The sequence below is a fragment of the Patella vulgata genome, chromosome 4 (assembly GCF_932274485.2).
Source record: "Patella vulgata chromosome 4, xgPatVulg1.2, whole genome shotgun sequence".
NCBI lineage: Eukaryota > Metazoa > Mollusca > Gastropoda > Patellidae > Patella > Patella vulgata.
The window spans coordinates 49,022,447-49,050,131 of record NC_065882.2 but is presented as its reverse complement, the minus strand read 5'-3'; the positions used below and the strand labels follow the sequence as shown (position 1 = coordinate 49,050,131).

General features: G+C 34.3%; 2 protein-coding genes across 2 annotated transcripts in view; one reads left to right on the top strand and one right to left on the bottom strand.

Moving 5' to 3' along the window:
* Positions 1–3,857, bottom strand: part of LOC126817787 (integrator complex subunit 3) — a 31,187-nt gene extending 27,330 nt beyond the window's left edge. Inside the window, exons 1-2 of the mRNA XM_050544932.1 lie at positions 3,334–3,857; positions 1,679–1,762 (exon numbers count right to left, since the gene is read on the bottom strand). Coding sequence (XP_050400889.1) covers positions 1,679–1,762; positions 3,334–3,429 — 180 coding nt within the window. The 5' untranslated portion in view covers positions 3,430–3,857. The remainder of the gene's footprint in view (positions 1–1,678; positions 1,763–3,333) is intronic.
* A 393-nt stretch (positions 3,858–4,250) lies between these two features.
* Positions 4,251–24,043, top strand: LOC126818877 (asparagine--tRNA ligase, cytoplasmic). The gene is made up of 17 exons (XM_050546508.2): positions 4,251–4,392; positions 5,543–5,625; positions 7,380–7,439; positions 10,307–10,399; positions 10,606–10,695; positions 14,852–14,930; positions 15,393–15,463; positions 16,188–16,274; positions 16,568–16,654; positions 17,006–17,062; positions 17,905–18,060; positions 19,213–19,334; positions 20,611–20,746; positions 21,259–21,372; positions 21,869–22,000; positions 22,584–22,715; positions 22,924–24,043. The coding sequence occupies exons 1-17, from the start codon at positions 4,353–4,355 to the stop codon at positions 23,053–23,055; spliced, it is 1,671 nt and encodes a 556-aa protein (XP_050402465.1). The 5' UTR covers positions 4,251–4,352; the 3' UTR covers positions 23,056–24,043.
* Positions 24,044–27,685: the final 3,642 nt, after the last annotated feature.

The window sequence follows — 27,685 nt, the reverse complement described above, 5'->3', positions numbered from 1 at the left end:
TTAATCGCACATTTATTTTTTTCACAGGTATCAAGCAATTAAACTGATTATCAACTGTACACTAAGTTTCATCACTCTCTATTAGATAGAATCAAAGTTATCTTGTCCCAAAGCATTGACCAATGAAATTGCTTAGCTTTAGCTCGAAATGTTAATCACTGAACTCAGTCAAGACATTCATCTAATGAACTTCAACATAAAATTTAAACATTCTTACCTCAATTAAAAGCAGAGATGTTACATTCCAAAATCTTGACCAATCAAATTGCTTATTGCTTCTTAGCCTAATCAGAAAATTCTCATTGAATTTAGTCAAGGTAATTATATAATGAATCTGTACTTGAGTTTCATCACTTTCACTTAATTAAAACCAAAGTTATCGGGCCACAAAGCATCAACCAATCAGATTATCGGGCCCCAATGCATCAACCAATCATATTGCTTAATGTAAGCAAACAATGCTAATCATGGAACTCCATCAAGGAATTCACCTAATGAACGCCTACACCAAGTTTGAACATTCTACCTCAATTAGAAGGGGAATTATTGTGTTTCAAAGTCTCGGCAAATCAAATTGCTTATCGTTCCCCAAAGCATCAACCTATCAAATTGCTTATCTCTGCTTATCCTAAGCAAAAAATTCTCATCTTCGAACTCTATCAAGCCATTCACCTAATAAACACCTACGCCAAGTGTAAACATTCTAGCTCAATTAGAATGTGAGTTATTGTGTTCCAAAGTCTCAACCAATCAAATTACTTATCGCTCTGCTTACCTAGAGCAGAAAATGCTCATTTTCGAACTTAGTCAAGATATTGATGTTATAAAACTATACACCAAATTTCATCACCCTCATTTAATCGTGTCCCAAAGCATCAACCAATCAAATTGCTTATCTCTGCTTACCCTAAGCAGAAAATGGTCATCTTTGAACTCCATCAAGGCATTGACCTAATGAACACCTACACCAAGTTCGAACATTCTAGCTCAATTACCAGGAGAGTTATTGTGTTTCAAAGTCTCGGCCAATAAAATTGCTTATCGCTCTGCTTAACGTGAACAGAAAATGATCATTATCGAACTCGGTCAATGTATTCATGTAATGAAACTATACACCAAGTTTCATCACTCTCACTTCATTAGAACTAAAGTTATCGTGTCCCAAAGTATCAACCTATCAAATTGATTACCTTTTGCTCACCCTAAGCAGAAAATGCTCATCACCCTCATTTAATTAGAACTAAAGTTATCGTGTCTCCAAGCATCAACCAATCAAATTGCTTACCTCTGCAGTCTGCTTACCCTCAGCAGAAAATGCTCATGAATCTTCGAAATCCATCAAGGCATTGACCTAATAAACACCTACACCCCAAGTTTGAACATTCTAGCGCAATTAGGAGAGATATTGTGTCCCAAAAAGTGTGACAGACAGACGAACCCATTTTAATAGTTTCTTGCTTCCTTCGAAAGGCGGGGGAAAATTACAATTTTATAAATCCAGCTGTACAAACAAACAATCTTTCTCTTTGAGATATTATTTCCAACATAACACTAGTCTCACCCAATTATCAAAATTTCAAGCACTGGTTTAATTAAAGCAAAGCATTTTGAACAAGTTGAGAATGCTAGTCTATTTTATGGGTCTTAAAATATTTGTTTATAAAACAAATATACTTACATAAGCATTTAAAGCATCATTTGCTTCTCTATCAGATAACCCATTTATCAAGTTTACAACACATTTGAAACATTTTTCCAATTTCTGTAAATAAAATAGTTACGGGTATAGAAAATTGTGACCACTTTAAAATTAAATTATCAATGAAAGGAAAAGAAAGAAAAAAAAAAGAAGAATAATAGAGAATTATTTGACTCATCATCAGATAAGTTCATGACAGGAATATCACTGTGTTGAAGGAGTGTTGGGAAAAATTAATTATTGTCTTCTAAAAATGCAAAGAAATTTTCTTATCAAGTCCCTGAACGGGATTTGAGGGATTGTGAAAGTTGAATATCTTAACCCTTGTTGGTGCACGTGGGGTCTCCGTTGACCCGATGCACATGTTTTATAATAACTACTGGGTACTGCTTTCTGACATTTAGTGACTGTCTCCTATACATTTTTTACAACTACTATGTGACATAGCGAAGAGATCAGTATTCATCTGCTTCCCACATGCAGAGTTATGTTACATGCAAATCAAACCCAACACTTGACAGGAACATGGGGTTCAATCAGACGTCTAACTGGTAAGTGGTAACTCACAGTCACAGTAGGGAATTTGCTAATGTGTTTGCTTTCTGCTAACATATTGTGTATGCCAGAGTATTCTCTTTTTTAGCAACTGCATGTTACAAATACCAAAAATTAAATGACAAATTCCAAATATTGAATGGATTTTGTATCAAGCGTGAATTGCCATTTAACCTTTTTATCAAATAGTACTACACATATTAGCAATGTGAGAATTATTAAATCTTTTCCATATGTCACTAAAATGTCTTTGTATAACAATTTAGTTGTTTTTCAGATGTCAAATATGAATGCAAATAAAAACCAATTCAAATATATCTGTTCATAAAAAGTTTGAAGTATAACTGGGGTCCATATGGACCCTGATACCGGCTATTTGATTCTCACAATGTGCACCCCCACAAGGGTTAAATTAATATCAATTAAGTCAAAAAATAAATTAATTAAGTCAAAAAATCATTCAGTGATGAATTGAGAATTGTCAACATGCAGCATCCTCTTCCGGTGAAATATACAGGATATGTTCAAAACTAGTAACTCATAATATTTGCAAAATCTCTTGGTGGGCCGCTTCGGAATCTATGCTAGGAGATTTTTTAGGTTGACATTTTGATCAGGTTTTTTTTTTTTAGCTTAAATCAATGTTAACCAATTTGAGTAGATATTAGCTTTGATAAAGCCATGGAAAATTCAATATTGTCCAGAAAATACAAATGATGGACAGAGATTTTATAAGGATGATGCTTATAGATGGAAGGAGAATAGTTCCTAATTATGGACTGAATCAGTCATAAAATTTGAAGTGAGGATTTAGTATTTAGTTATACCGGTAATCAACACATTCATCAAACCTTGTCATATTTTTCAAGAATATGTGGGACAGTCCCTTTAAAAGGACATGACCTCATTGGGTTGACTTAAATGAGAATATCTTAAAAATCCTGACATAATTATAACAATATGGATGACATAACTTGACAATCCCTCAATCAGATCCACATTAATCTTTATATTAACTTATTTTTAAAATCATTATTTTCTTCAAAAAATAAAACTGTTCTATCAAATCAAATATACACCTCATCAAATTCTTCTTTCCCTTCTAAAACAGATAAGTTGAATAGCCTGGATTGTGGCTGGGTGTGCTTTCTGACATTGGCTTCAGTTTTTGCCATATCTACGACTGTGAATTGTACATCTTTTTCATTCCATCTGACAGAATCATTTCACACCTGACAACTATATCTTTGGATTCAGATATTGATGGACTGCAATTACTGTAAATATCTATGAGTGATAGTCCCCAAAGACTTATATTGAAGCAGACGATGCATGAAATATCAAATGTCAATATTACCACTTTGTTTTGTCCTACACAAAATTGTATGTAATGGAAACACTCGTTATTGCCACACAGTACGGTAGTAAATTGTATAATTGAGTTTGCTCAGTGTCGAATTACTTATATTTAGTAACAGGTATTGAAATGAAGGTATCAGAAAGTTCGATTTTAATTGTAATGCGTACACTGCTATAATTATTTGTGTCAAAATAACAGCATCGTTTACAAGAATTCAAAGTACATCCTTTCCCCAAAAGGGTCTTCCGCCGAATGAGCTTAAGGCATGGATTTACCACAAAAAAGATTTGGTGTCGTATTTGCAATATTTATAAATAAAACCAAATGAATTTCTGAGGTACAAATCCGAAACAAACTCATTTATTTATAAGCACTAATACGAGCACTAATTTTCTAATTTACAAAATGTAAAATAATCCTTAGGGTCCGTTATTTTACGACAACCTCAATCCAGCTAAAGTTTACAAAATTTGACTGAAACAAAACGAATAGGATTTATTTTAAGTTTTGACTTTGACCTTTTGCATATGACTAATGAGTTTATTTTTAATTTGTATTTACTCTCTCACATTAGTGTATTTTATATTTGATTTTAAGCGTCTGTAAATAAATGAATATTTCGTTTCGTGTATTTATGTACTAAACTCTTAAATTTGTATACTACATTGAACGCGTGTTTCATCATTTTATTTTGATTGCTTTTCTGTCTCCAATCTAGGTGTTATTTGAGACCAGACAATGGCAGATTTGGCAAAAGAAACCGAGAAATTGACCATGAGTAAGAAACATTTGATTTATACACTGATTTTGTGAAATTCTGTAACAATAGCTGTGGATTGGATCAAGACCGGTCTGCTAAAACACGATTTTCAGACAGTTATTTTATTCAATTGTCATTGATTAACGAACCCAAAAACTTTGGAAAAGTTTCCATATGTACTAATGTAGCCTATTGTCAATTGTCATGATAGGTAAAACGACAGTGCAGGAATTCTGGGAACCTATTTTGGCTTGACCACACTGAGTTAGTGAGTAAACATTTCCTTTTTGGGGTAAGAAATTTGGAAATGAACATAATTTTCAGAAGTCAGTTCTGGCTTTTATTGGTTATGTTACTGTTAGGCGCATTCTTCACCCCTTGGTTGGACAGATTGCAGTCTACCCTCCCGTGTTGCGCAGAGTCCACTCTGTCGGTGTAGATGGGACCCTGTGCACGTCGATTGTAATCTGCGGGTGTCAAACTGGTGCGTAGATAGTCAAATTTGCGCTGAATGTCCAAAAATAGCACTGTAGTTGAAATTTATTGATATAAGCGCATAATCAGCTCTCTAGGACATCGGATGGTTAAGATATTGAGATTGAGTGGCTTAAACAGTAATATGGACAGCACCTAAAATCGAGGCCTGGTTTATTATTGTGGCAATAGTACATATGAACTTGAAAATCAAGGCTAATTTAGTCTATTTCTTGACAAAAGTTCAAACATTCATAATTTTGCTCAGAATAAAATAAGTTGACTGAAATTTTCAAGTACAGTATTCGTTTTACATTATTTATTTTTGAACTATAAGATTTGCCTGCTCTTTATCTAAATCTTACATAGTGGATTTTTAATTTATGACCCAAAAAGCTATTGATGATGAAATATCACTGAAAACTAGAGTCTATTTATAAATACCTGGTATGTTTTTCAAAGATATTTCATCATCATTATAGACTTAATATAACCATGTAGTAACAATATTTGTCATTATTATTCTATACACCGGTTGTGACAATCAGCTGGTTTTCAAGCCTTGAACTTAACTTCAAAATGGGTGAGAAATGAAAACTGCTATACCGGTAGTTTTACACTTGATTTGTTGTTTAAATTTCAAAAATGTAAATCGGGGTAAAATTTATTTTAAACATATGGAATTATTTTTCAGAAGAGGTTTATACGTCCGAGAAATGTGGGGATGACACCGCTGGAACTGGTACACAAGTTAAACCTTTCAAAACCATACTTCAGGTTAGACTGCAACAATCTTGTTTATATGATTTTAGAGCTCGCTGTCCATAATTTGTTTCTTGTGGTTATTTGATCCAAATGTTTCAAGTAAATACTGGCACATCAGATATTTGTTTCTACTGTGTGTCAAGTTATCTTAAGAGTATTGGTGTAAAAAATATGATGAAGCAGCTGAATGCATGAATAATATAGGGCTTATAAAGTAAGCATCGGGTTTAGAAATTCGTCATTTTTTGCGGGAATCTTAAGAGGATTCTCATATGCAATCTGCGCGAACCCTCCAAATCTTAATTAAAATGCTGTCTAAAGAACAAAATTGTGTTTATTGTTTATTGACAGTATCAGAAAATGCAGTAGCCAAAATAAGCTGATACGGCACCACAGCATTTCTTTATAACACAATTTGTAGTCTTTTGTAACTTGCAAAAGTTTTTATTCATTCGTCGATGATAGACAAACGGCACAATGACCACGTGTCAACCATAACTGAAATTGCTATAAAATAAAATTCTGTACGGCTATGATATAGTCTTCAGAAATATTTTTAGAATTAAACCTCTGTCAGCATGTGTATAAAATAAAAAATCATAACGGTATTTAGATCTGGTTTAGTGACCTAATTCCAACCAATATGTCACATGTCATTGGAATTTGGCATTGGAGATTCTGTCGGAGAAAATACCCACTGTTTCTCTCTCCATGTATTCGGTGTTCTATCAGGGGATTATATTCAATGAAGATTTAAACTTACATAACAAATGGTCAATGAATCCATCAATGTACGATCCAGTTATTATTTTAAAATCTACCGGTACCTGAAATTCACATGAACGGAGTGTGGAAGACACGTGATTCGCAAACCATTATTAAACTAAATTGATGATCCCAAAATGATCTAGTAGTTTTGAATCTGATTTCTTTTATGTCCCCCGCCTTTCGAAGAAAGCAGGGGATTATTAAAATGGGTTCGTCTGTCTGTCCGTCACACTTTTTGGGACACAATAACTCTCTTTCTAATTGAGCTAGAATGTTCAAACTTGGTGTAGGTGTTTATTAGGTCAATGCCTTGATGGAGTTTGAAGATGGGTATTTTCTGCTCAGGGTAAGCAGAGATAAGCAATCTGATTGGTTGATGCTTTTGGGGCCCAATAACTTTGGTTTTAATTAAGTGAGAGTGAGAGTGATGAGTATAGATTTATTATATCATTACCTTGACTAAGTTTGATGATGAGAATTTTCTGCTTAGACTAAGGGTCGATAAGCAATTTGATTGGTCAAAACCTTGGGACATAACAATTTTGCTTTTAATTGAGGTAGAATATTTAAACTTGATGTTGATGTTCATTAGGTGAATGTCTTGACTGAGTTCAATGATTAACATTTCGAGCTGAAGCTAAGGAGAGCTGATCAATTTCATTGGTCGATGCTTTGGGACAAGATAGATTTGATTCTATCTGATAGAGAGTGATGTAACTTAGTGTATAGTTGATAATCAGTTTGATTGCTTGATACTTTTGAAAAAAATAAATGTGTGATTAATTAATATGTGTCATCTATTTATTTTGGGATTTCGGCAGGGGACATCAGCCTCACTGTTGGCTTGTTTTTCTTTCATTGAACCTGTCATGTACCCACCCACCCCCTTGTAGCTTTTATTAACAATTAACTAAAAAAAAATAACTGTTTACATCACACCCAAATAGAGAGCTCTGACTGGAATACCAGTTTAAAGAATTGTTTTTGTTTTGTTTTAGGCATTAAGACATGGTGGTAAAGATGCTACTATTTATGTTGATGGTAAAGAAGAAAATCAGGTTAGTCAATGTAGTACTCAACTGTAGTGATTATTACCATCACAATCTGTTGAAATACCTTTTATGTAGTTTCGAATTAAAAAGAGACATTATGGGATATTAGATAAAGAGCTGGCAGTTCTCACTATAATAGTTAAAAACTAGATAATGTAAAGGGAATTTTCTGAAAATTTCAGTCAAATTGATCCACTCTGAACCAAGATTTTAGCGATTGAATTTTTGGCCTAGCCTCGATCATCATTACTGAAGTCAGTACGATAAAAAACATAGTCTCGATTATCCATTTCTCGATTTTAAAAATCATGAATGAAAGTGGAACAGCAAATCTGATCATAATCCAGTAAATATCGCAGGCTAGCGTTGACATCGAGAGTTGATTATGGTCTGGATAAGTTAAGTAATGTCTAATTAATAATTTAGATAACATTTCAGGCCTAAAGAAAGACCAACAATAGGCAGATTTAGCTCTTGCATAATGTATGGTTAAAAGAAATTTAAAGATAGATTATGTAAGATTTAGATAAAGAGCTTGCCTTTTTTATACTCCCACATTTTCATGTGGACTTATATTGTCGTCGCCCCTGTCCGTCCGTCCACAATTTGTTTGTGGACACTCTACAGGTCACAATTTTATCCGATTTTGACGAAACTTGAAATATAGGTCTATCTCCCAAAGATCTCAGTTCCTTTCGATATTCGCATGTATCGGACCATAACTTCATGGATTATGGCACTTGATTGTATGAAAACAATTTAGCTTGTGGACACTCTAGAGGTCACAATTTTGATGAAACTTGATATGCATGTTTATATCCCAAAGATCTTGGTTCCTTTTTATATTCGCGCATATCGGATCGTAACTTCCTGAATTATGGACCCTGATTGTACGAAAAATCACGTTTTTAGCTTGTGGTCCCTCTAGAGTTCACAATTTTTATCAGATTTAAAAAAACGTTTTAGTATATCACCGTTACACCCTAATGATTGTTGAGATTGAAATTCGTGAAAATGGGACCAAAACTGCCAGACAAAATGGCCGCCCCTTGTACGCAAATAGTGTAAATATTATGGTATATCAAGGTTGTTGGGTGGGGGGGTTGGATGGCCGAATGGTTAGCACGCGCGTGCTGTATCATAAAGCCTGTCCTTGAGTCAACTGGCGTGGTTTCGAATCCCCGGATGTACGTGACAAGGAGTAGGGTCGCCTGTCCAACCTCGTGGGTTTTCTCCGTGTCCTCCGGTTTCCTCCCACTGCCAAAGACCCCTACTCTTAAGCGAATTATTGAAATAACATTAAAACCATATGTTAGTCCCGAAATGACCTATTTTGTGTTGAGTGGCTGTTAAACCCCATTTCTATATCTCTCTCTCAAGGTTATGGACCCTCTAGAAGTCACGATTTTCATCAGATTTCGATGAAACTTGGAATGCATGTTTATATCCCAAAGATCTTGGTTCCTTTTTATATTTGCGCATATCGGACCGTCACTTCCTGAATTATGGCCCTTGATTGTACGAAAAATCACGTTTTGAGCTTGTGGTCCCTGTAGAGGTCAGAATTTTTATTTGATTTATGAAAAAAAACGTGTGAATATATCACAGTTATACACTAATGTTCGAATTTCGTGAAAATCATACAAAATTGTACACAAATAGTGTAAAAAATATGGTATATCAAGGTTGTGGACCCTCTAGAGGCCACAGTTTTTATCTGATTTGGATGAAACCTTAAAGGGCCAATCCCGGTAACATTTTAGATAATAAAACTGCTTAATTTTGTATTAAAATCACTTAAAATCCTCTACCATAGGGCCGAGCAACTAACTCAATATATGTGATTCGTTTTCAAACAACTTAAACTTGTCAGTCGTCATCTGGAAATGGAGACCGGTGTCCCAAGCTGCATTATGCGGTGCCTGGATAAATTGACCCGATATCTTAAAAGGGTTACGTGTCCGGATAAGCAGTTTTGACGTTCACGTTCCAAACAACTTAATATTTTGAGCTGAAATTTTGAGACAGGGTAAATACACCATTCCTCTATATTTTTGCGCTAAAATTTTATAGGTACTCAGAATTTCATTTTTGAGACTCTGTTCAAATCGGGATTGTCCCTTAAAATATATGTTTTTATCATAAAGATCTTGGTTCTTGTTGATAATCACACATATCCGAACATAACTTCCTGGATTATGGCCCCTGATTGGTCGAAAATTCACATTTTTTAGCTTGTGGATTCTCTAGAAGTCACAATTTTTTTATTTCCGATTTTAAAAGCCGTTTAGATATATCACCATTCATCCATAATGAAGTTTGAATTGGAATTTCGTGAAAATCAAAATGAAACTGCCCGACAAAATGGCCGCTCTTTGTATGCAAATTGTGTAAAAGTATGTAATAAAAAGGTTATGGACCCTCTAGAGGTCACTTTTTATTATATTTTGATCATACTTAAAACATATCTTTATATTCCAAAAATCACAGTCCCTTTTGATATTGGCGCATTTAAGACCATAACTTTGTGGATTATGACCCCTGATTGTACAAAAAACACTTTTTGTTTTTAGCTTGTTCTCTATCCATCTCTTGCAAAATGTGGGCGTATCCTGCCTGGCAGCCGCTGGTTTGTTAATATTTAGTCTGTAAATTTGGCATAAGAAACCCAAAGTCTAGCCTTCTTTGCCTCTTGACATATTACATTCATTGCAGCCATTTCATATTTCATTTTCTTCATTTAAAAAAGTACCCTATCAATCAAAGTGGGAATGTGGACTTATATTGCAGCGTTAGCGATGCTCTCAATTTAAATCATGCCTCTTTAAGTATCTTTCAGGTGATCTCTTAATAATTTTGTATTTCAATTTCAGAAATATGAATTGGTTTCTAAATCTCAACTAAAAAAAATCCTTAAAATCTTTGAGAGAGAAAGTCATAAGGCTGGAGAGAAAGCCAAGAAAGAGGTATGTTTTTTTGTTTAAGACATCTATGTGTTCAGAAGTCAAAGGTGTTCATGGGTACAGTGTAGGAACCATTATGTATGAAACATGGTGGATATTTAATAGATTAGTCTCAAAATGACTGATGTTAGAATACACTTTCCACTCTATTCCTTTTTTGAATATAATTGTAAACCGATGTTGTCTAAGGTGATACCTTTTATTTCTAGTCTGAAGATGCGGAAAGAAGAGAGAAAAATTTAGAAGAAGCTAAAAGTATTGTTGTTGAGATGGACAAAAGCTTACCAGAGCCTAAACAGGTACTGACCCTATAATATCAGTTCATTTCTTTTTATGCGCCCACATTTTCATTGTCGTCACCCCTGTCCATCCGTCCACAATTTGTTTGTGGACACTCTACAGGTAACAATTTTTATTCGATTTTGACGAAACTTAAAAGATAGATCTATCTCCCAGAGATCTCAGTTCGTTTGCATATTATGGGGGGTGGATGTGGCCGAATGGTTAGTACATACGCGCTGTATCATAAGGCCTGTCATTGAGTCAGCTGGCGTGGTTTCGAATCTCCGATTGTACGTGACAAGGAGTAGGGTCGCCTGTCCAATCTCGTGTGTTTTCTCCGGGTCCTCTGGTTTCCTTCCATTGCTAAAGACCCCTACGCGCAAGCGAATTATTGAAATAAAATTAAAACCATATGTTAGTCCTGAAATGACCTAGTTTGTGTCGAGTGGAGGTTAAACCTCTCTCTCTCTCTCGTTTCGATCATAACTTCATGGATTATGGCCCCTGATTGTACGAAAAATCCCGTGTTTAGCTTGTGGACACTCTAGAGGTTACAATTTTCATCTGATTTTGATAAAACTTGAAATGCATATTTATAACCCAAAAAAATCTTGGTTCCTTTCGATATCTGCAAATATCGGATCGTAACTTCCTGAATTATGGCCCCTGATTGTATGAAAAATCACGATTTTAGCTTGTGGTCCCTCTGGAGGTCACAATTATTATCCGATTTAAAAAAACTTCTGAATATATCACCGTTACACTGTAATGAAGGTTGAGTTCGAATTACGTGAAAATCAGGCGAAAACTGCCAGACAAAATGGGCGCCCCTCGTACACAAATAGTGTAAAAATATGGTATATCATGGTTGAGGACCCTCTAGAGGTCATAATTTTGATCTGATTTTGATGAAATGTGGACGTATATTGGCGTCACCTCCATCGTCCACAATTTCTTGTAAGCGCTTTAACACCAAAAGTTATCATCGGATTGTTTTAAAAATTGATATGTAGTAGTTATTAGCACACTTACCGAGGTGTATCGGTGAATATCAGGACAGTTTTGGTCGAGGGGCCCAGCCGAGGCGGCTCCCGACCAAAACTGTCCTGATATTCACCGATACACCGAGGAAAGGTGCTAATAAGTTACTTACATCACATTTCTATCGAATATTGTGAAGCAAAATGTGAAAAATAGTATTTATTATCGAGTCGTTTCAACCGAAAAGTGACAAATACTTTCTGTTCTTTCATTATTTATCCCTTTCTGAGCCTCACGTTACATTTCATGGTAGAATGATTTCGCAGTGGAGAGACGACCTGAGTAGTATTTACACGTGCGTCTTGCTATGATACTCTGAGCGTAAAACAATCACGTGTTTGTTTAGACCACATCGTCAAAACAACTTGTCTATGGCGTAGAGGACTGCGATATTATTAAATGTAGTGTAAAGGAAATGCGAAACGTGGGTCATTCCTGGTGAAAGTATGCATCGGCGGATGGTTCTTCCGTAATAAAGTTTATGACTTTCTAGGCGTTTTTTTTTCATCCTGCTTATTTTCAATGCCTGTGAAGTGTCCAAGCAAGAGAACTGCGCCTTCTATCATCACAATTAATTAAAATAATTATTCAATATTCTAATTTATATATTTTGCATATTAATATAAATCAAACCAAATTATGAAATAGATGCCAATTGATATGTATAATAATTGATTTTTGTAATATGTTGTTATGTTAATTTAATGTCATTGTATATGTTTTTGAACTGCCATGTAGTTCCCCCCCATTTTGTTTTGTTACTATGATTTTGACTAGTTGTTTCATGTACATTGGTTAGAGCCTCGTTAACAATTGCGATCTGGGTCGGACTAAACGTCCGCTACTTATTGCTTGATAGATATCTAAAACAGTATAAAAGTATCCGGTATAAAAGTATCCGTGTATCAGAAATGAACAGTACTCTTTCTGTACATTTCTGATACACGGATACTTTTAAGCATGTATTGCAATTAAACAGGACAGTTTTATCAAAGGTTGCCACTGAGTAGAAGTGGGATGTAAATGTTATTTACATTTGTGAGATGAAGAACCATATTTAATTTCAATAATTACAGTTAATTACATCTAGAGTTACGGCCCTTGTTTCACTTTGTTGAACTTTGTGAACGTTATCACGCCAAAAGTTAATATCCGATTTTTGTGAAATTTATATGAATTATTTAGATTAGTGAAACGAAGAAGCCTATTGAATTTCAGCAATTTCTGTTAATTACTTCTAGAGCTATGACCCTTGTTTCACTTTGTTGCACCTTGTGAACTCTCTAACATCAAAAGTTATCTGCCGATATGTATGAAATTTATATCCATCCTTTAAATTAGTAAAAAAAAAGAATCCTATTGAATTTCAGCAATTTCCGTTAATTACATCTAGAATTATTGCCCTTGTTTCACTTTGTTGAACCTTTTGAACGCCAAAAGTTATCATCCAATCTTTGTGAAGTTTATATGCATTATTTAAATTAGTTAAACCTTGTGAACCTTTTAACGCCAAAAGTTATTATCTGATTTTTGTGAGAATTATCTGCATTATTTAAATTTGTGAAACGAAGCAGCTGTGCAAAAATATCGATATAATCGATAATCGGTAGAAGTTATTTAGCGATACGATAATCGATATTGAAATTCAAATATCGATTATCGGTATATTTACCTTCTGACGGCAAGTTACGGTCACTTTCACATGACTGAACTTGCCGTAGTCTGGCATTAGCAGACAAATGAATGAATACACAACGTCAACACAACTATTTCCCCCCCTCTGCTTACAAACTGGCACATTTTAAATATATATTATTGTAAAAAAAATAAACTTTATGATTAAATACATTATTTTAATATTTTCGTTGTTTTTGTTGTTATTACTAGTTGAAACTAAAATAGGTCACGCACTTTGTGAACAATGACAATCGCACGTGATATATAGTAAAATTAGAATTATCTCCCTTCTTTGTTCTTGGTTGATTTGTAGAGAAATCATCTGCTTTCACGATAAAACTAATTGTATTATTAATGATCAACTCAGCTTTTATTACTAAATCATGTCAGATACAGCCCATACAAAACACGTTTTTGACTTCCAGGGAAAATATCTATATCTCTCGTAATTTCGTGGAAGAATTCTACTTTGGTTTTCATCTAAATTAACCAATCATAAAAATTCTACTTTGAAAGCCCGTAATTATTTTTTTATTGTCCAATCAATAGACGCCTTCTATTTTATTTTATTCTATTAGTAGTAACACTGTGTGATCGCCAGTCACTTGCAAAGAGAAACCATGTATTGTCTTTGTATTTATTGGAGATAAAAAAAGGTTCAAATGAATCAAGAACAGAACTTAGAATAATACTCAAGTTAGTCCCACATTTAGCAACTAATTATTTTACATTAATTGATTTTTTTACGTACATCGGCACAGTATTAGACTAGGATAATAACACTACTGTAACTCGATCAACACAAATGACAGGTCGGTAAAGTTCAGATTTTTCCGGAAAAATGATAATCGATTATTATCGATAATCGCTGACAAATTCTTGCCGATAATCGATATTGAAATTTCATATCGATTCCCAGCCTTAGTTATGGCCCTTGTTTCACTTTGTTCAACCTTGTCAATGCTCGACCGACAAATATTATCATTCGATCTGTATGAAATTTATATGCATCATTTAGATTAGTGAAACAAAGAAGTCTATTTGATTTCAGCAATTTCCGTCCATTACTTCTAGATCTATGGCTCTTGTTTTAATTTGTGAACCTTGTGAACAGTCGAATTACAAAAGTTATCATCTGATCCGTATGAAATTTATATCAATTATTTAAATTAGTAAAACGAAAAAGCCTGTCAAATTTCAACAATGTCTACATTACTTCCAGAGTTAAGGCCCATGTTTCAGTTTGTAGAACCTTGTGAACCCTCAAACGAAGAAAATAATAATCTGATCTGTATGAAATTGTATTGTAAATGCCCCCAATTAACTACAAAAGAATAAATATGCTACAATCCTTGTCGACCGCTCAGACGATTAGGAACAGGCATAGCCTATATATCACCCCTATTCCTCAATAGGGATAGATTATTTTTAATGGACTGTTAATATCTATTTTAGATCAAACTCAGAGAGACAATACCAAACCGTAACATTAGAGTGAAGATATTTGGTTGGGTACATAGATTAAGACGACAAGGTAAGTGTCCAGATAGGAACTATAAAGTTGATTTGCTGGAACAAGATTAGAGAAGGATAACTAAAGCGTCACTGAGTAAAATTTTGTTTTTTAAAACTTGTGAATACAGTAGGCTACAATGTTCTAGATTTAATACTTAAACATTGGTAGGATGCTCAAGTGGGATCACCAATGTTTAGTATTTCCATTTAGCATGATCGCAGTGAGATTGCTTATTTCAAATTTTAAATTGTTCTTTGTGATTTTAGATTTACCAAGGATGGCTTGCTGCTGGTGGGCATATAGGGAGGTCTGACCCCCCCCCCCCTCCCCTATGTTATATCTTGTTTTAGAAGTACATGTATTAAAACAATTTTTGAATAGTAGTACGCTGTTAATATATATGGTTAAGATAAACAATATGATTATAATTAGGATATCTCCAGGGTTTTTTCCCATTGATTTGATGTAATATATTTACAGGTAAAAGTTTAATGTTTGTTGTATTACGAGATGGTACAGGATTTGTCCAGTGTGTTATGTCAGATGCACTAGTAAGTATTAATACCAACAAACAAAAGTTAATCACACAAATAAAATTTGCCTGATCATTGACTTCACAGATGTTTGTTCTTGCGACTTAACCTGGTATCAAATTTGGCCGACACAAACTTTGATATGCTTGTTGATTTTGTAAACTGGTTATTAAACATACATTATGCAAGGGCTAAATCTGTCTATTGCAGGTCTTTCTTTAGACCTGAAATTTTATCTAAATTATTAATTAGACATTAATTTCCTATCCAGACCATAATCAATTCTTGTTGGCATCGCTAGCCTGCGATCTTTAGTGGATTATGAACTGATTTACTGCATAACTTTACTTCACGATTTAACGATTAAATGGATAATCGAGACTATGCTGTTATCGTACTGACTTTAGTAATAATGATCAAGGCTAGTCGGAAATTTCAATCACTTCGTTCTCGGTTCATAGTGGATCAATTTGAATTATTACATTATCTAGTTTTTAACTATTATACTGAGAACTGCCAACTCGTTATCGAATCTCCCATAATGTATCTTTGAAATATATGTAACACAAAGAAAAATATGTCAAACATGTATTTGCACTTTTATGTTTCTGACATTTAAGTTTCTTCTTTTAAGCAAAATTAAGTTCCTAATTTATGACAAGTGTATTTATGGTATTTGTAATTTGCATGTTTTTTTTTCTTTTAATGATAATAATAACAGTGTATTTATATATAATTTCAGTGTCAGACATACAATGCTCTTACTTTATCAACAGAAGCCACAATATGTGTTTATGGTATTATTAAAGAATTACCAGAGGGAAAATCTGTAAGTTATCTTAATGTGTACATAGACTTACTACAAGAATTTTCTTTGACAATGGTATTTAATTTTGTATGTGGAATAAGTCCACAATCTGGATTTATTTGACATGAATTGTTCTTAACTTTATTATTAATTTAGAACCATAGTAAAGGCCTCATTTCTTCATTGCTGCCTCCTTCTTTCCGTAGCATAAGATTAGATTTGAGCTTTCTAAAAAATATAAAACCATTTGATATTAGTGTACCTTTTATGTGACATGAATTTTAGACATTGATTGATATAATTTTATGTTGCAGGCTCCAGATAATCATGAATTATCAGTTGATTTTTGGGAATTGGTGGCGGCTTCACCTGCAGGTGGTGCTGACAACCTCCTTAATGAGGTTAGTAATTTTGATAGATGTGTGATAGAAATGTCATAATCTGCAAAAACATAAACATCGTGCCAAAATAGAAAGTGGTCCTTGAAAGAAATTATTTACATTCATATAGCCAATAACACACAAATAATATATATATAAATGCCTGAAGAAGCGCTATCGCGGTGAAAACGTTAGCATAAAAAATGTAGTTTTATTTTGCCATCTTTAATTTCAATTATATATTACCAAAGAGTAGCTTTATTTAACTATTCTACTATATATATATATGTAAATTTTAAACAAAAACTCATCAGCTGGAGCAAAATCCATTCAAAAGTGAATTTTAAACAACCTTTAATTGCTTTATTCTAGGATGCAAATGTTGATGTTCAACTTGACAACAGGCACATCATGATACGAGGAGAAAATGTAAGTATATTGGTAGTACATAGGACCACTAATTCTATCAAATTCAAGTTACATCTATAGCAAAGCTACAGCTTGGGCATGGCTAATACTTTGAAATAAGCTCTCAAGCAGCAATTATTCCATTGATTTTCATACTTTTGTCAGATTTTGTATAGAAACATGCTGACCATATACTTAAAGTTGCAATTTCATATTTTTAAGTTATATTTTTAAAATTGATTAAAATAAAGCCTTAAAAAAGATGGTATCTATAAACAGTCCTACCTTGTTAAAGAATAACCCTATTAATCCTATAATTCACTATTGCCAGTTGAGAAATTGGCAAAAATATCATTTTCATCTTCAAATTCCAACGTTTTAAGATAACTACTCCATGGTGGAGAATAGAAAACAAGGGAGGTAATTGTGTTATTATTTCCGGTGTAAATGAGTTTTAAGTGTGAGAATGACACCTATGGTCGTATAATAGCAGGTTGATAACCTATTGAGCAAAAGACATAGAAATAATTATGTTTTGACTTTCTTAGAAAATATGAAATTGTAACTTTAAGAATTAATAGTGTCTTATGATATTGCGAAGCATATTGTCCATTACCCCTGTTGATTTGCCCTCTACAATGCTTATAAAGGCTCTACAGGTCAAGAGTTTGAGATTTTCATAAACATCTGGTGGGTTTGTTCTGTTCCTTGGCTGTTGAAACCTTGTCAACACTCTATCTGAAGATTAGTTTTTATGGTGTAGTTATTGTCCCTTTATTATATATCGCAATAGATTTTCATACCAGGCAATACAAAATTTTGATTTGTTACTATTAAATTTCTTTTCTTTTTTTTTCTTATAGACGTCTAAAATTCTAAAAATGAGATCTGTGTTAATGCAGTGTTTTAGAGAACATTATTTAAGTAGAGGATATTTTGAAGTGACACCTCCTACTATGGTTCAAACTCAAGTAGAAGGAGGAGCTACATTATTTAAATTTGATTATTTCGGAGAAAATGTAAGTAAAGATATATATTCTGCCAAAGCCAACCTGTAATACTTATTGACCGGGCTACTTGTCACAAGGATGAATCCAGTGGAAATTCAGACTTGCACAGAGTTACATCCCCTGTCACTGTCACTAAAATCTTGTTAATGCTTTACATGTCAAAGTTTTTGAGATAATATTTTTATACGCTCACATTTTCATGTGGACCTATTATGCCGTCGCCCCTGTCCGTCCATCATTTGTTTGTGGACACTCTACAGGTCACAATTGTTATCGTAATGTCAGTTGAGTTCGAATTTCGTGAAAATTGACCAGAACTACCAGACAAAATGGCCGCCCCTCCTATGCAAATAGTGAAAAATGTGGTATATCAAGGTTGTGGATCCTTTAGAGGTCACAATTTTGATCCGATTTTGATGGAAGTTGAAATACATGTTTATAACCCAAAGATCTTGGTTCCTTTTGATATTCGCGCATATCGGATTGTAACTTCCTTGAATTATGTCCCCTGATTGTACGAAAAATCGCGTTTCTAACTTGTGATCCCTCTAGAGGTCACAATTATTATCCGATTCAAAAAAACGTTTGAATATATCATTGTTACACCCATTCAAAAAAACGTTTGAATATATCATTGTTACACCCATGAAAATTGGCTGAAACTGCCTGACAAATTGGCCGCTCCTTGTATGCAAATTGTGTACAAGTATGTAATACAAAGGTTGTAGACCTCTAGAAGTCACAATTTTTATCCTATTTTGATGAAACTTAAAAAAAATTGTTTATAATTCAAAGATCTCGGATCCCTTCGATATTCGTGCAATTCAGACCATAACTTCTTGGATTATGACCCCTGATTGTACGAAAAATCACAGGTTTTTTTTTTTAGCTTGTTATCTATGCATCTCTTGCAAAATTTGGGCGTATCTTGCCTGGCAACCGCTATTTTCAAACTTCTGTTTCTAAGAATTCTTTGGTGAGTTGTAAATTGAAAGTCACTGCTGCCTATCTATTTGATGCTTTAAAACTCGGAAACCATCTTTCATGAGTGTATACGCATTGTCTGTTATTTATGAGATCTTACTATGAGATCTGTTGGCTACTGGGAAGTAGAAACTATGGTTTCGTTTATATTCATTTTATTCACTGATCATTTTACAGGCTTATTTAACACAGAGTTCACAATTATATCTAGAAACATGTTTACCATCGATGGGAGATGTGTTCTGTATAGCCCAGTCTTATAGGGCAGAAAAATCTCGTACAAGACGGCATTTAGCAGAGTAAGTAAATACTTTACTTTAAAATGTATCTATTTTTATACGCCCACATTTTCATGTGGACGTATATTGTCGTTGCCCCTGTCCATCCACAATTTGTGGACACTCTACAGGTTGCAATTTTTATCCAATTTTGACGAAAATTGAAATATAGGTCTATCTCCCAAAAATCTTGGTTCCTTTCGATATTGGCATGTATCGGATCATAACTTCATGGATTATGGACCCTGATTGTACGAAAAATCACATTTTTAGCTTGTGGTCACAATTTTCATCTGATTTTGATGAAACTTGAAATGCATGTTTGTAACCCAAACATCTTGGTTCCTTTCGATATTTGCAAATATTGGACTTCATGAATTATGCTCCCAGATATTACGAAATGACAGTTGAGTTTCAATTTCGTGAAAATTGGACCAAAACTGCCGGACAAAATGGCGGCTTCTTGTACGCAAATAGTGTAAAAGTATGTCATACCACAAGTCAGTCACAATTGTTATCCGATTTTGATGAAACTTAAAATATATGTTCATGTCCCAAAGATCTTGGTTCCTTTCACTATTTGCGCATGTCAGACTGTAACTTCCTGTATTACGGCCCCTGATTGTACGAAAAATCATGCTTTTGTGGATTCTCTAGAGGTAACAATTTTTTATCCGATTTTAAAAAACGTTTTAACTATATCACTATTCCACCATAATGAAGGGGAAAATCAAAACGAACTGCCCGACAAAATGCCACTCTTTGTACGCAAAGTGTGTAAAAGTATGTAATACGAAGGTTGTGGGCCCTCAAAAGGTCACATTTTTTATCCGGTTTTGATGAAACTTCAAATATTTCTTTATATTTATATCCCTAAGATCTGGATTATGGACCCTGATTGTACGAAAAATCGCTTTTGTTTTTAGCTTGTTCTCTATCCATCTCTTGTAAAATATGGGCGTATCTTGCTTGGCAACCACTGGTTCTCTTAATTTTACATTGTTTCTGTGTTTTTTTTATTTACTATTTGTTTTATATGTGAATGGTGTTCAAAATAGTGTAGTCCATAATCATTTATGACAAAGTTGATCTGTTTTGATTATGTCTAATGAAAACTGCATGCGATCAGTAAGTATCCTGGAGTCAATTTTTAACAGTTGTAGAAAATGATGTAATAAGTAATAAGGACTAGGTGAGTTTAAAAACAATGTTGAGGGGTAATTTCATTTCTGGGGAGCCATGGAGAGAGTAAGTATAGCATGGATTTTATTGGTTTAATCTTGTATTTATTATTCAGATATTCTCATGTTGAAGCCGAATGTCCTTTCCTCAACTTTGATCAATTATTAGAAAGACTTGAAGATCTTGTATGTGATGTTGTAGATCGTGTGCTCAAGTCTCCTTTCGCTCATATTGTAAAAGATCTTCATCCTGTAAGTACCCTTATTTCAGATTTGTTTATCGATCCTAGATCTCCCCTCATGAAATTTTTGGATATTGCCATTCAAATTTGATAATGGTGATGTTGGATAAACTGATGTTTGAGTGAATGTCTTATAACAAGACATGTGTGATGAAGTATAGTTTTAATTTTATTTTTTTCTATGTTCACTTATTTGTTGAATGCCAGTGCCCTGTTCCCATGTACTTATTGATTAATCTAATTCTCTGTATTCATATACAGTGCTGATTCTGGGTGATATAGGGATTTTAACAATGGAAATATGATTAATGTTACATATATGTATATATAAAAAACTCTTTATTTGAACTCATTATGATGGAAAGTTGGTTACATCTAAATTTATTAGGCTGACAATGTTAATTTTTTAACTATGAGTATGATGATTGTATGTGTATGTCTTTCCCTGGGTTGTATAGAAATCAATGATTTTATAGAATCCCAGTTGTTGACGAAGATATGATTTCTGTTTGATTCTTACAGGAATTCAAAGCACCTAAACGACCTTTTAAAAGAATGAACTATTCAGATGCTATTGAATACCTGAAAGCAAATGATATACGTAAGGAAGATGGAACATTCTATGAATTCGGAGAGGTAAATGATTCATTTTGTTTAAGCATCTATTCATCTTGTCCAGTATTAACTAAAGCCAGGTCTGTACATACAGCAGTAGTTATTTGTCTGATTTTCCACTGCCATCACTGTTCTACTGTAAATTATATAGGCAGACAGATTGGGTGCTAGGATATTTCCAAATAATGGATGCTGCTATGTATATCATTGTATCAACAACTCGATGTGTGGGTAAATGCTTAAGTAAACGTGGTAATGAGTAATTCTCGTGCACAACATACAATCAGTGAAAAAAAAAAAATTTACCAGATAGATTACCACCAGTGAGAAATCAGACTATTGGTGAAAAATAGTCATTGGTGTTTGAGGCCATAAACTGACTTTTTATGGTTTAAAGTAATCATTGGTACGCTGAAGAGGAATTTGCCATTCTTGAGTTACTAAAACGTTTCCGTTATTGAATTTATATCATCATATGGAATTTATCCATATAAATTGTAGCCTGTTTATTTTATAGGATATACCAGAAGCACCAGAAAGGAAGATGACAGACAAAATTAATGAACCAATATTTTTATGTAGATTCCCTGCTGAAATTAAATCTTTCTATATGATGAAATGTGCTGATGACCCAAGACTGACAGAATCAGTAAGTATGGTAACTCTGATTACTTCTGATATGTGCTGTTCAACTAGGTTGATGTAGGCTAATGTCATCATCAGAAGTTACTATATTATCAGAAAATCTCAAACTACTTCTGTTCATTTCACTTTTTCAAAAAATAACAACAGTGTTGGATTTGCATGAAGAGAGGCCATAGGCTATACCATGTACAAGGCCCCGTTCAATACCCTACCTTCAGTAGGGGAAGATGAATTGTACAAAGCCAAGGATGATGACGGATATTTAATACTACAGTGTATGTAAGAAAGGCTTACAACTTTGTCAGAGGCCCCTCTAGATTGTCAAGATCCAAGGCTTCTGTCTGCCAAGCCTGTAGGTAAATCTGGCACTGAATAACAACATAGATTCAGTTAATTATTAGAATTGATTACTCTGCATAATAAAGAATATTTCACACAAGAGTCTGTGCCTCTGTGGAGCATATTTCAACTTGCAGGTGATGCTACCTTGGTTGCAGGGTGGGATGGCCGTAAATGTATGTGGGTCAACTAAAAAAAAACCACCAAAAACACTTATTCTTTAAGTCACATTTGATTTTGATTTGTAGGTTGATTTATTGATGCCTAATGTTGGTGAGATTATTGGAGGTTCTATGAGAATCTGGCAATTACAGGAACTAGAAGAAGGTTTTAAGAGAGAAGGAATAGATCCTACTCCATATTATTGGTATATTGATCAGGTAAATATTGACTTTCATAGTTTAATTGAAATATAGTGGGTTGGGTGGTCAAAAATCTTCCATGTATGCAAACTGTGAGTTAGATATGGAGTGCCAGCCTAACCTAGTAGAGGTTCAACCTGATTTTATTTCATGTACTATTATTTTCCACATGACTGAAGTTATCTTTCACGTTAACTATTTCTATATTTGAAATGATTTATTTCAGAGAAAGTATGGTTCCTGTCCACATGGAGGTTATGGATTAGGTCTAGAGAGATTTTTATGTTGGCTTCTTAACAGATATCATATTAGAGAAGTTTGTCTTTATCCTCGATTCTTAGAAAGATGTCGTCCTTAATGAGACTAGTTTTATCATTTCTTAAAAATTATTGAAATTGTTACAAATCTTGCTTAAGAAATTATGTCATGGAGCAGAGCTCAAACTAAAATCTAATTATTTAATATATCTCTGTATTAAAATTTTGATATAAATGAAAGTCTGTACTTATATCCAGGCTCAATGTCACTAAGATTATATACATTATTGGATGAAATCTTTGAAAAAAAAAAGAAAAGATACTCTTTGAAGTAATTGTCAATTAAGTCCAGTATATTATTAAAATCATGCTTATATTTATTGTTTTTTCTTGTGAGGTTATTGATGTCAATGTTATTGTTATGAAGATCTTTTTATTGTAAATGTTTAAGTTATACAAACTTCACTCAAAAATTGTGCATAAAATTTGTTTGTTATAACTCTGTCTTAAAAATATGCCGCAAATAATGTATATCACTATATCGAAAGTTCATTGAGATGCTTTCTTTTGACCAATTCATAATATTTTGAGATTTATTGTGTTTTAAGTTTTGAACAATATGATGGTAAACACTTATTTATTTTTGTAAATACATGTATTATATTGCTATTCAAGACATATATATTTTTTGGTTAGGATATTGAGTCTTAGTTTTCTTTGAATGAAACACTATCTACTTATTTAGTACTAGTGAGCAACGAATGAGAACCATTTATATAGGTTTTTGTTTTTAAAGTTATCATGAACACACAAAAAAAAACAGTGTTGGATAGATTAGAAAAGGGTGGTTGGTTATCAATAATTATATAGTTTTATTTATGTAATCAGGTTTTTTTTTATGACTGCCATGAAAGTGTTTTGTATAATTGTTCTTTCACAAAAACTATTGATACTGCAAGCTTGCTTTATGAGAAACCTGTATCTGTTATGACATAGTTCATTCAACATTTTTGACAGATTAATAAAGTGTTCATACATTTACGTCATGAAAATTCATGTCTTCAAATTGGAATAAAAACTTAAACTATTGCTTTATTTTTTATACGCCCACATTGAAATGTGGTCGTATATTGTCGTCGCCCCTTTCCGTCGATCGGTCTGGCGCCCACAATTGCTTGTGGACGCTCTAGAGGCTAAAGTTAATATCCGATTGACTTTAAATTTATATACAGTGTTTAAGGCCATGAGACGAAGAAGCCTATTGATTTTCAGCAATTTCCAATTGACTTCAGATTTGAACACAGAGTTTAAGATCTTGAGATTGATTTTCAATGAATTTTTATGATTTGAACATCCATGATTAGGGTGACCCATGTACTCACAGAAATACAGTCCACCGCTGATAGTTCGAGACTACCACTGAAGCGTGCACATTCGCCGTGCCAAGACCAACTTACTGACAGTGTGATACTATAAATAGCCATGGCACGTGCAATTCTCTACAAATCTATTAACTATTACAGCCGTAAAAAATTTATTGTTGACGATTTTGAATAGCAGTAAAATTAAGCTTCTTGGTTATTACAGCAGATTTAGAAATTACGTTCGTTTCATTTTTTAAATCGCTTTATCATTAACTGTACCGTTAAGAGCGGCATCTTTTGGTTTAGTACAAATAATATCTCTGAATCACTCGGGTTAGACAGGAACATGATACTAGCAGTAGTTTCATTTTACTTTTACAAGCTTCTTAAAACGATTGTTGAGCTACCTAACGTGCTTATTTCTAAATTCAATTTCTTGTTCTAGCTTTCTGTTATGTTTCGTAAAAAAGTAATTTTGATTATCCCGACCTGTCAATCAGACGTAGAATGGTCGATAGACTGGTTAAGCGAGACTTATTTCAAAACAAGGGCACGTAACCTATCTTTTACTCAAGTGTCTGGATGTTATGGACGACTCTTGGAACCAGTTTTCAGTCTATTATTTATACATGATTAATGGTCATAGCTTATTAAGTACAACATGATCGTTTATTTAGTGACTATAATTGTGTGAAACTGATTTGAGGCTTGGCATATATATAAATATTGTGGCGTAATTGTCGAGATATATGGAGATATTTATTTATGGTGAGCTTATCGCTCTGCTTACCCTGAGCAGAAAATGCTCATTATCAAACTTAATCAAGGTATTGATGTAATGAAACTTTATTACCCAATAATACATTCTATAGTAGATATCGCTTGTGTGATATATACTATTCAAAAAAAGTAGGGGATATTTGATTTTGGGGGCATAATACTAAAATATGCAAATGACTACGAAAAAAGTCACTATAGAACCTAACAGAAGAAACATTTCCAGTTACATGTGACGCCCAAACGCACCAATAGCTACCGCATGAAATGCATGTGATGCTTGGGATCATCATGGGGGTCCAACCCAAGATTTGCACGACTCTGACTTTGAATGTTACAGTCATTGTGGCATTGAATTCCAGGGTGGAAACATCAGTTTAATTGTTTTAGTGACCAGAAAACAAATTTTGATATGCGTCGGCTTACCCAAAATGAAAGGTTACGTGCCCTTGGCATGCTACAGATCGGCACAACACAGGCGGTTGTGGCGCGGACGATGAATGTTTCTCAGTCTGTCATAAGCAGGCTATGGTCCAGATACCGTGATACACAATATGTACAGGACAGACCACGCTCAGGTCGACAACTCAAGCCCAGGATCGATTTATCCGTACCTTGGCCTTGAGAAATCGTGTCATCACAGCAAATCAGATCAGCGCTCTTTTTCAAACAGACACTGGTGTGAGATTGAGTGGCCAGACGATTCGGAATCGACTGCATAGGGGTCACCTTCGCGCCCGACGTCCTCGCGTGATCCCTTGTTTGAGAGATCATCACATTCAGGCAAGACGTCGTTGGTGTAGGGATCGTCAACACTGGGATAATCGACGCTGGAGCAATGTGATGTTTTCAGATGAGTCAAGGTTCACTGTTGATTTTTTGGACAGACGTAGGAGGGTGTGACGTCGTCGAAACGAGCGCTTCCAAGACGTTAACGTCATCAGACATGATCGATTTGGGGGTGGTTCTGTTATGGTGTGGGGAGGCATCACTGTTGCTGGAAGAACGGCTTTACATGTTGTTGCAGGGCGTGTTACAGGCCAGTACTACCGGGACAACATCTTGGCAGTCCATGTTGTGCCGTTCGCACGACGTCATGGCCGCCGTTTCATCTTCCAGGATGACAACGCAAGATGTCACAGGGCCAGGATCGTTACAGGTTACCTCCAACAACAGAACATCACCACATTACCTTGGCCAGCACTGAGTCCCGACCTCTCCCCCATCGAGCATGTCTGGGACATGCTTGGACAGAGGTTACGTCAACGTCAACAACGTCCTGCCAATGTCCAAGAACTTGCTGCTGCGTTGCAACAGGAATGGGACAATCTGGACCAAAATGACCTTAGACGTCTCATTAGGAGTATGCCACGTCGGATCAATGCTTGTTTGGCAAACAGAGGAGGATTTACCCGTTACTGACTTGGTTGTGATGCTGTGGTAACTTTGCTGTTTGACCCCGGGTATCATTTTACCCTTATAATGGTCAGTCTGTGCCTTACTTAGTCTAACGATCATTTGGAATAAATCGATGAATGTGAACTTCATTTCATTTTGTCATTTGTTTCTTCGTTAGTTTCATTAGGTGACTTTAATAACACTTAAAAATCAAATATCCCCTACTTTTTTTGAATAGTATATTTCATAATCTACTGCAATATCGCTTTACATGAATTTGATTGGTCAGTTGAAAAGGAACTACTTTTTTTCATTTTCAAAGAACGGTTCATTTCTTATTAAAAGTAACTTTTTTTTTTTATTAAAAATGAACTATTGTTATTCAATTGATCTTGATGGAAACACTGGGTCAATATAAAGGACTTTGCAATGGTTGAATTGCTGTCAAAAAATGATGTATCACTACGCCGGAATGTTCAGTAAAAGTGAAATCTACAGCAAATGATTATATTTATCTATTTGTGCATGTAAGAAGGGATTGGGTGATAAATAAAATCTCCTACTCGTCTTTTTTGTTACTTTATCAACTTGTGTTGATATTTTTTGATATCAAAAAAGATGAGATTTTATTTATCACCCAAGCTATTCTTACATGCACAAATAGATAAATATAATCAAGTTTCATCACCCTCACTTAATTAGAACTAAAGTTATCCTGTCAAAAAGCATCAACCAATCAAATTGCTTATCTCTGCTTAACTTAGGAAGAAAATGCTCATCTTCGAACTCCATCAAGGCATAGACCTAATAAACACCTACACCCAAGTTTGAAGATTTTAGCTCAATTAGAAATGAAATGGGGTTTAACGTCCTACTGTTCTGCTAGCTCAATTAGAAAGAGAGTTATTGTGTTCAAAGGTATCAACCAATCAAATTGCTTATTGCTCTGCTTACCCTGAGCAGAAAAAGCTCATTATCGAACTTGGTCAAGGTATTGATGTAATGAAACTATACACCATGTTTCATCACTCTCACTTAATTAGAACTAAAGTTGTCGTGTCCCAAAGCATCAACCAATCAAACTGATTATCTCTGCTTACCCTATACCAAAAATGCTCATCTTCGAACTCCATCAAGGCATTGACCTAATAAACACCTACACCAAGTTTGAACATTGAATAGTCCCCTGCTT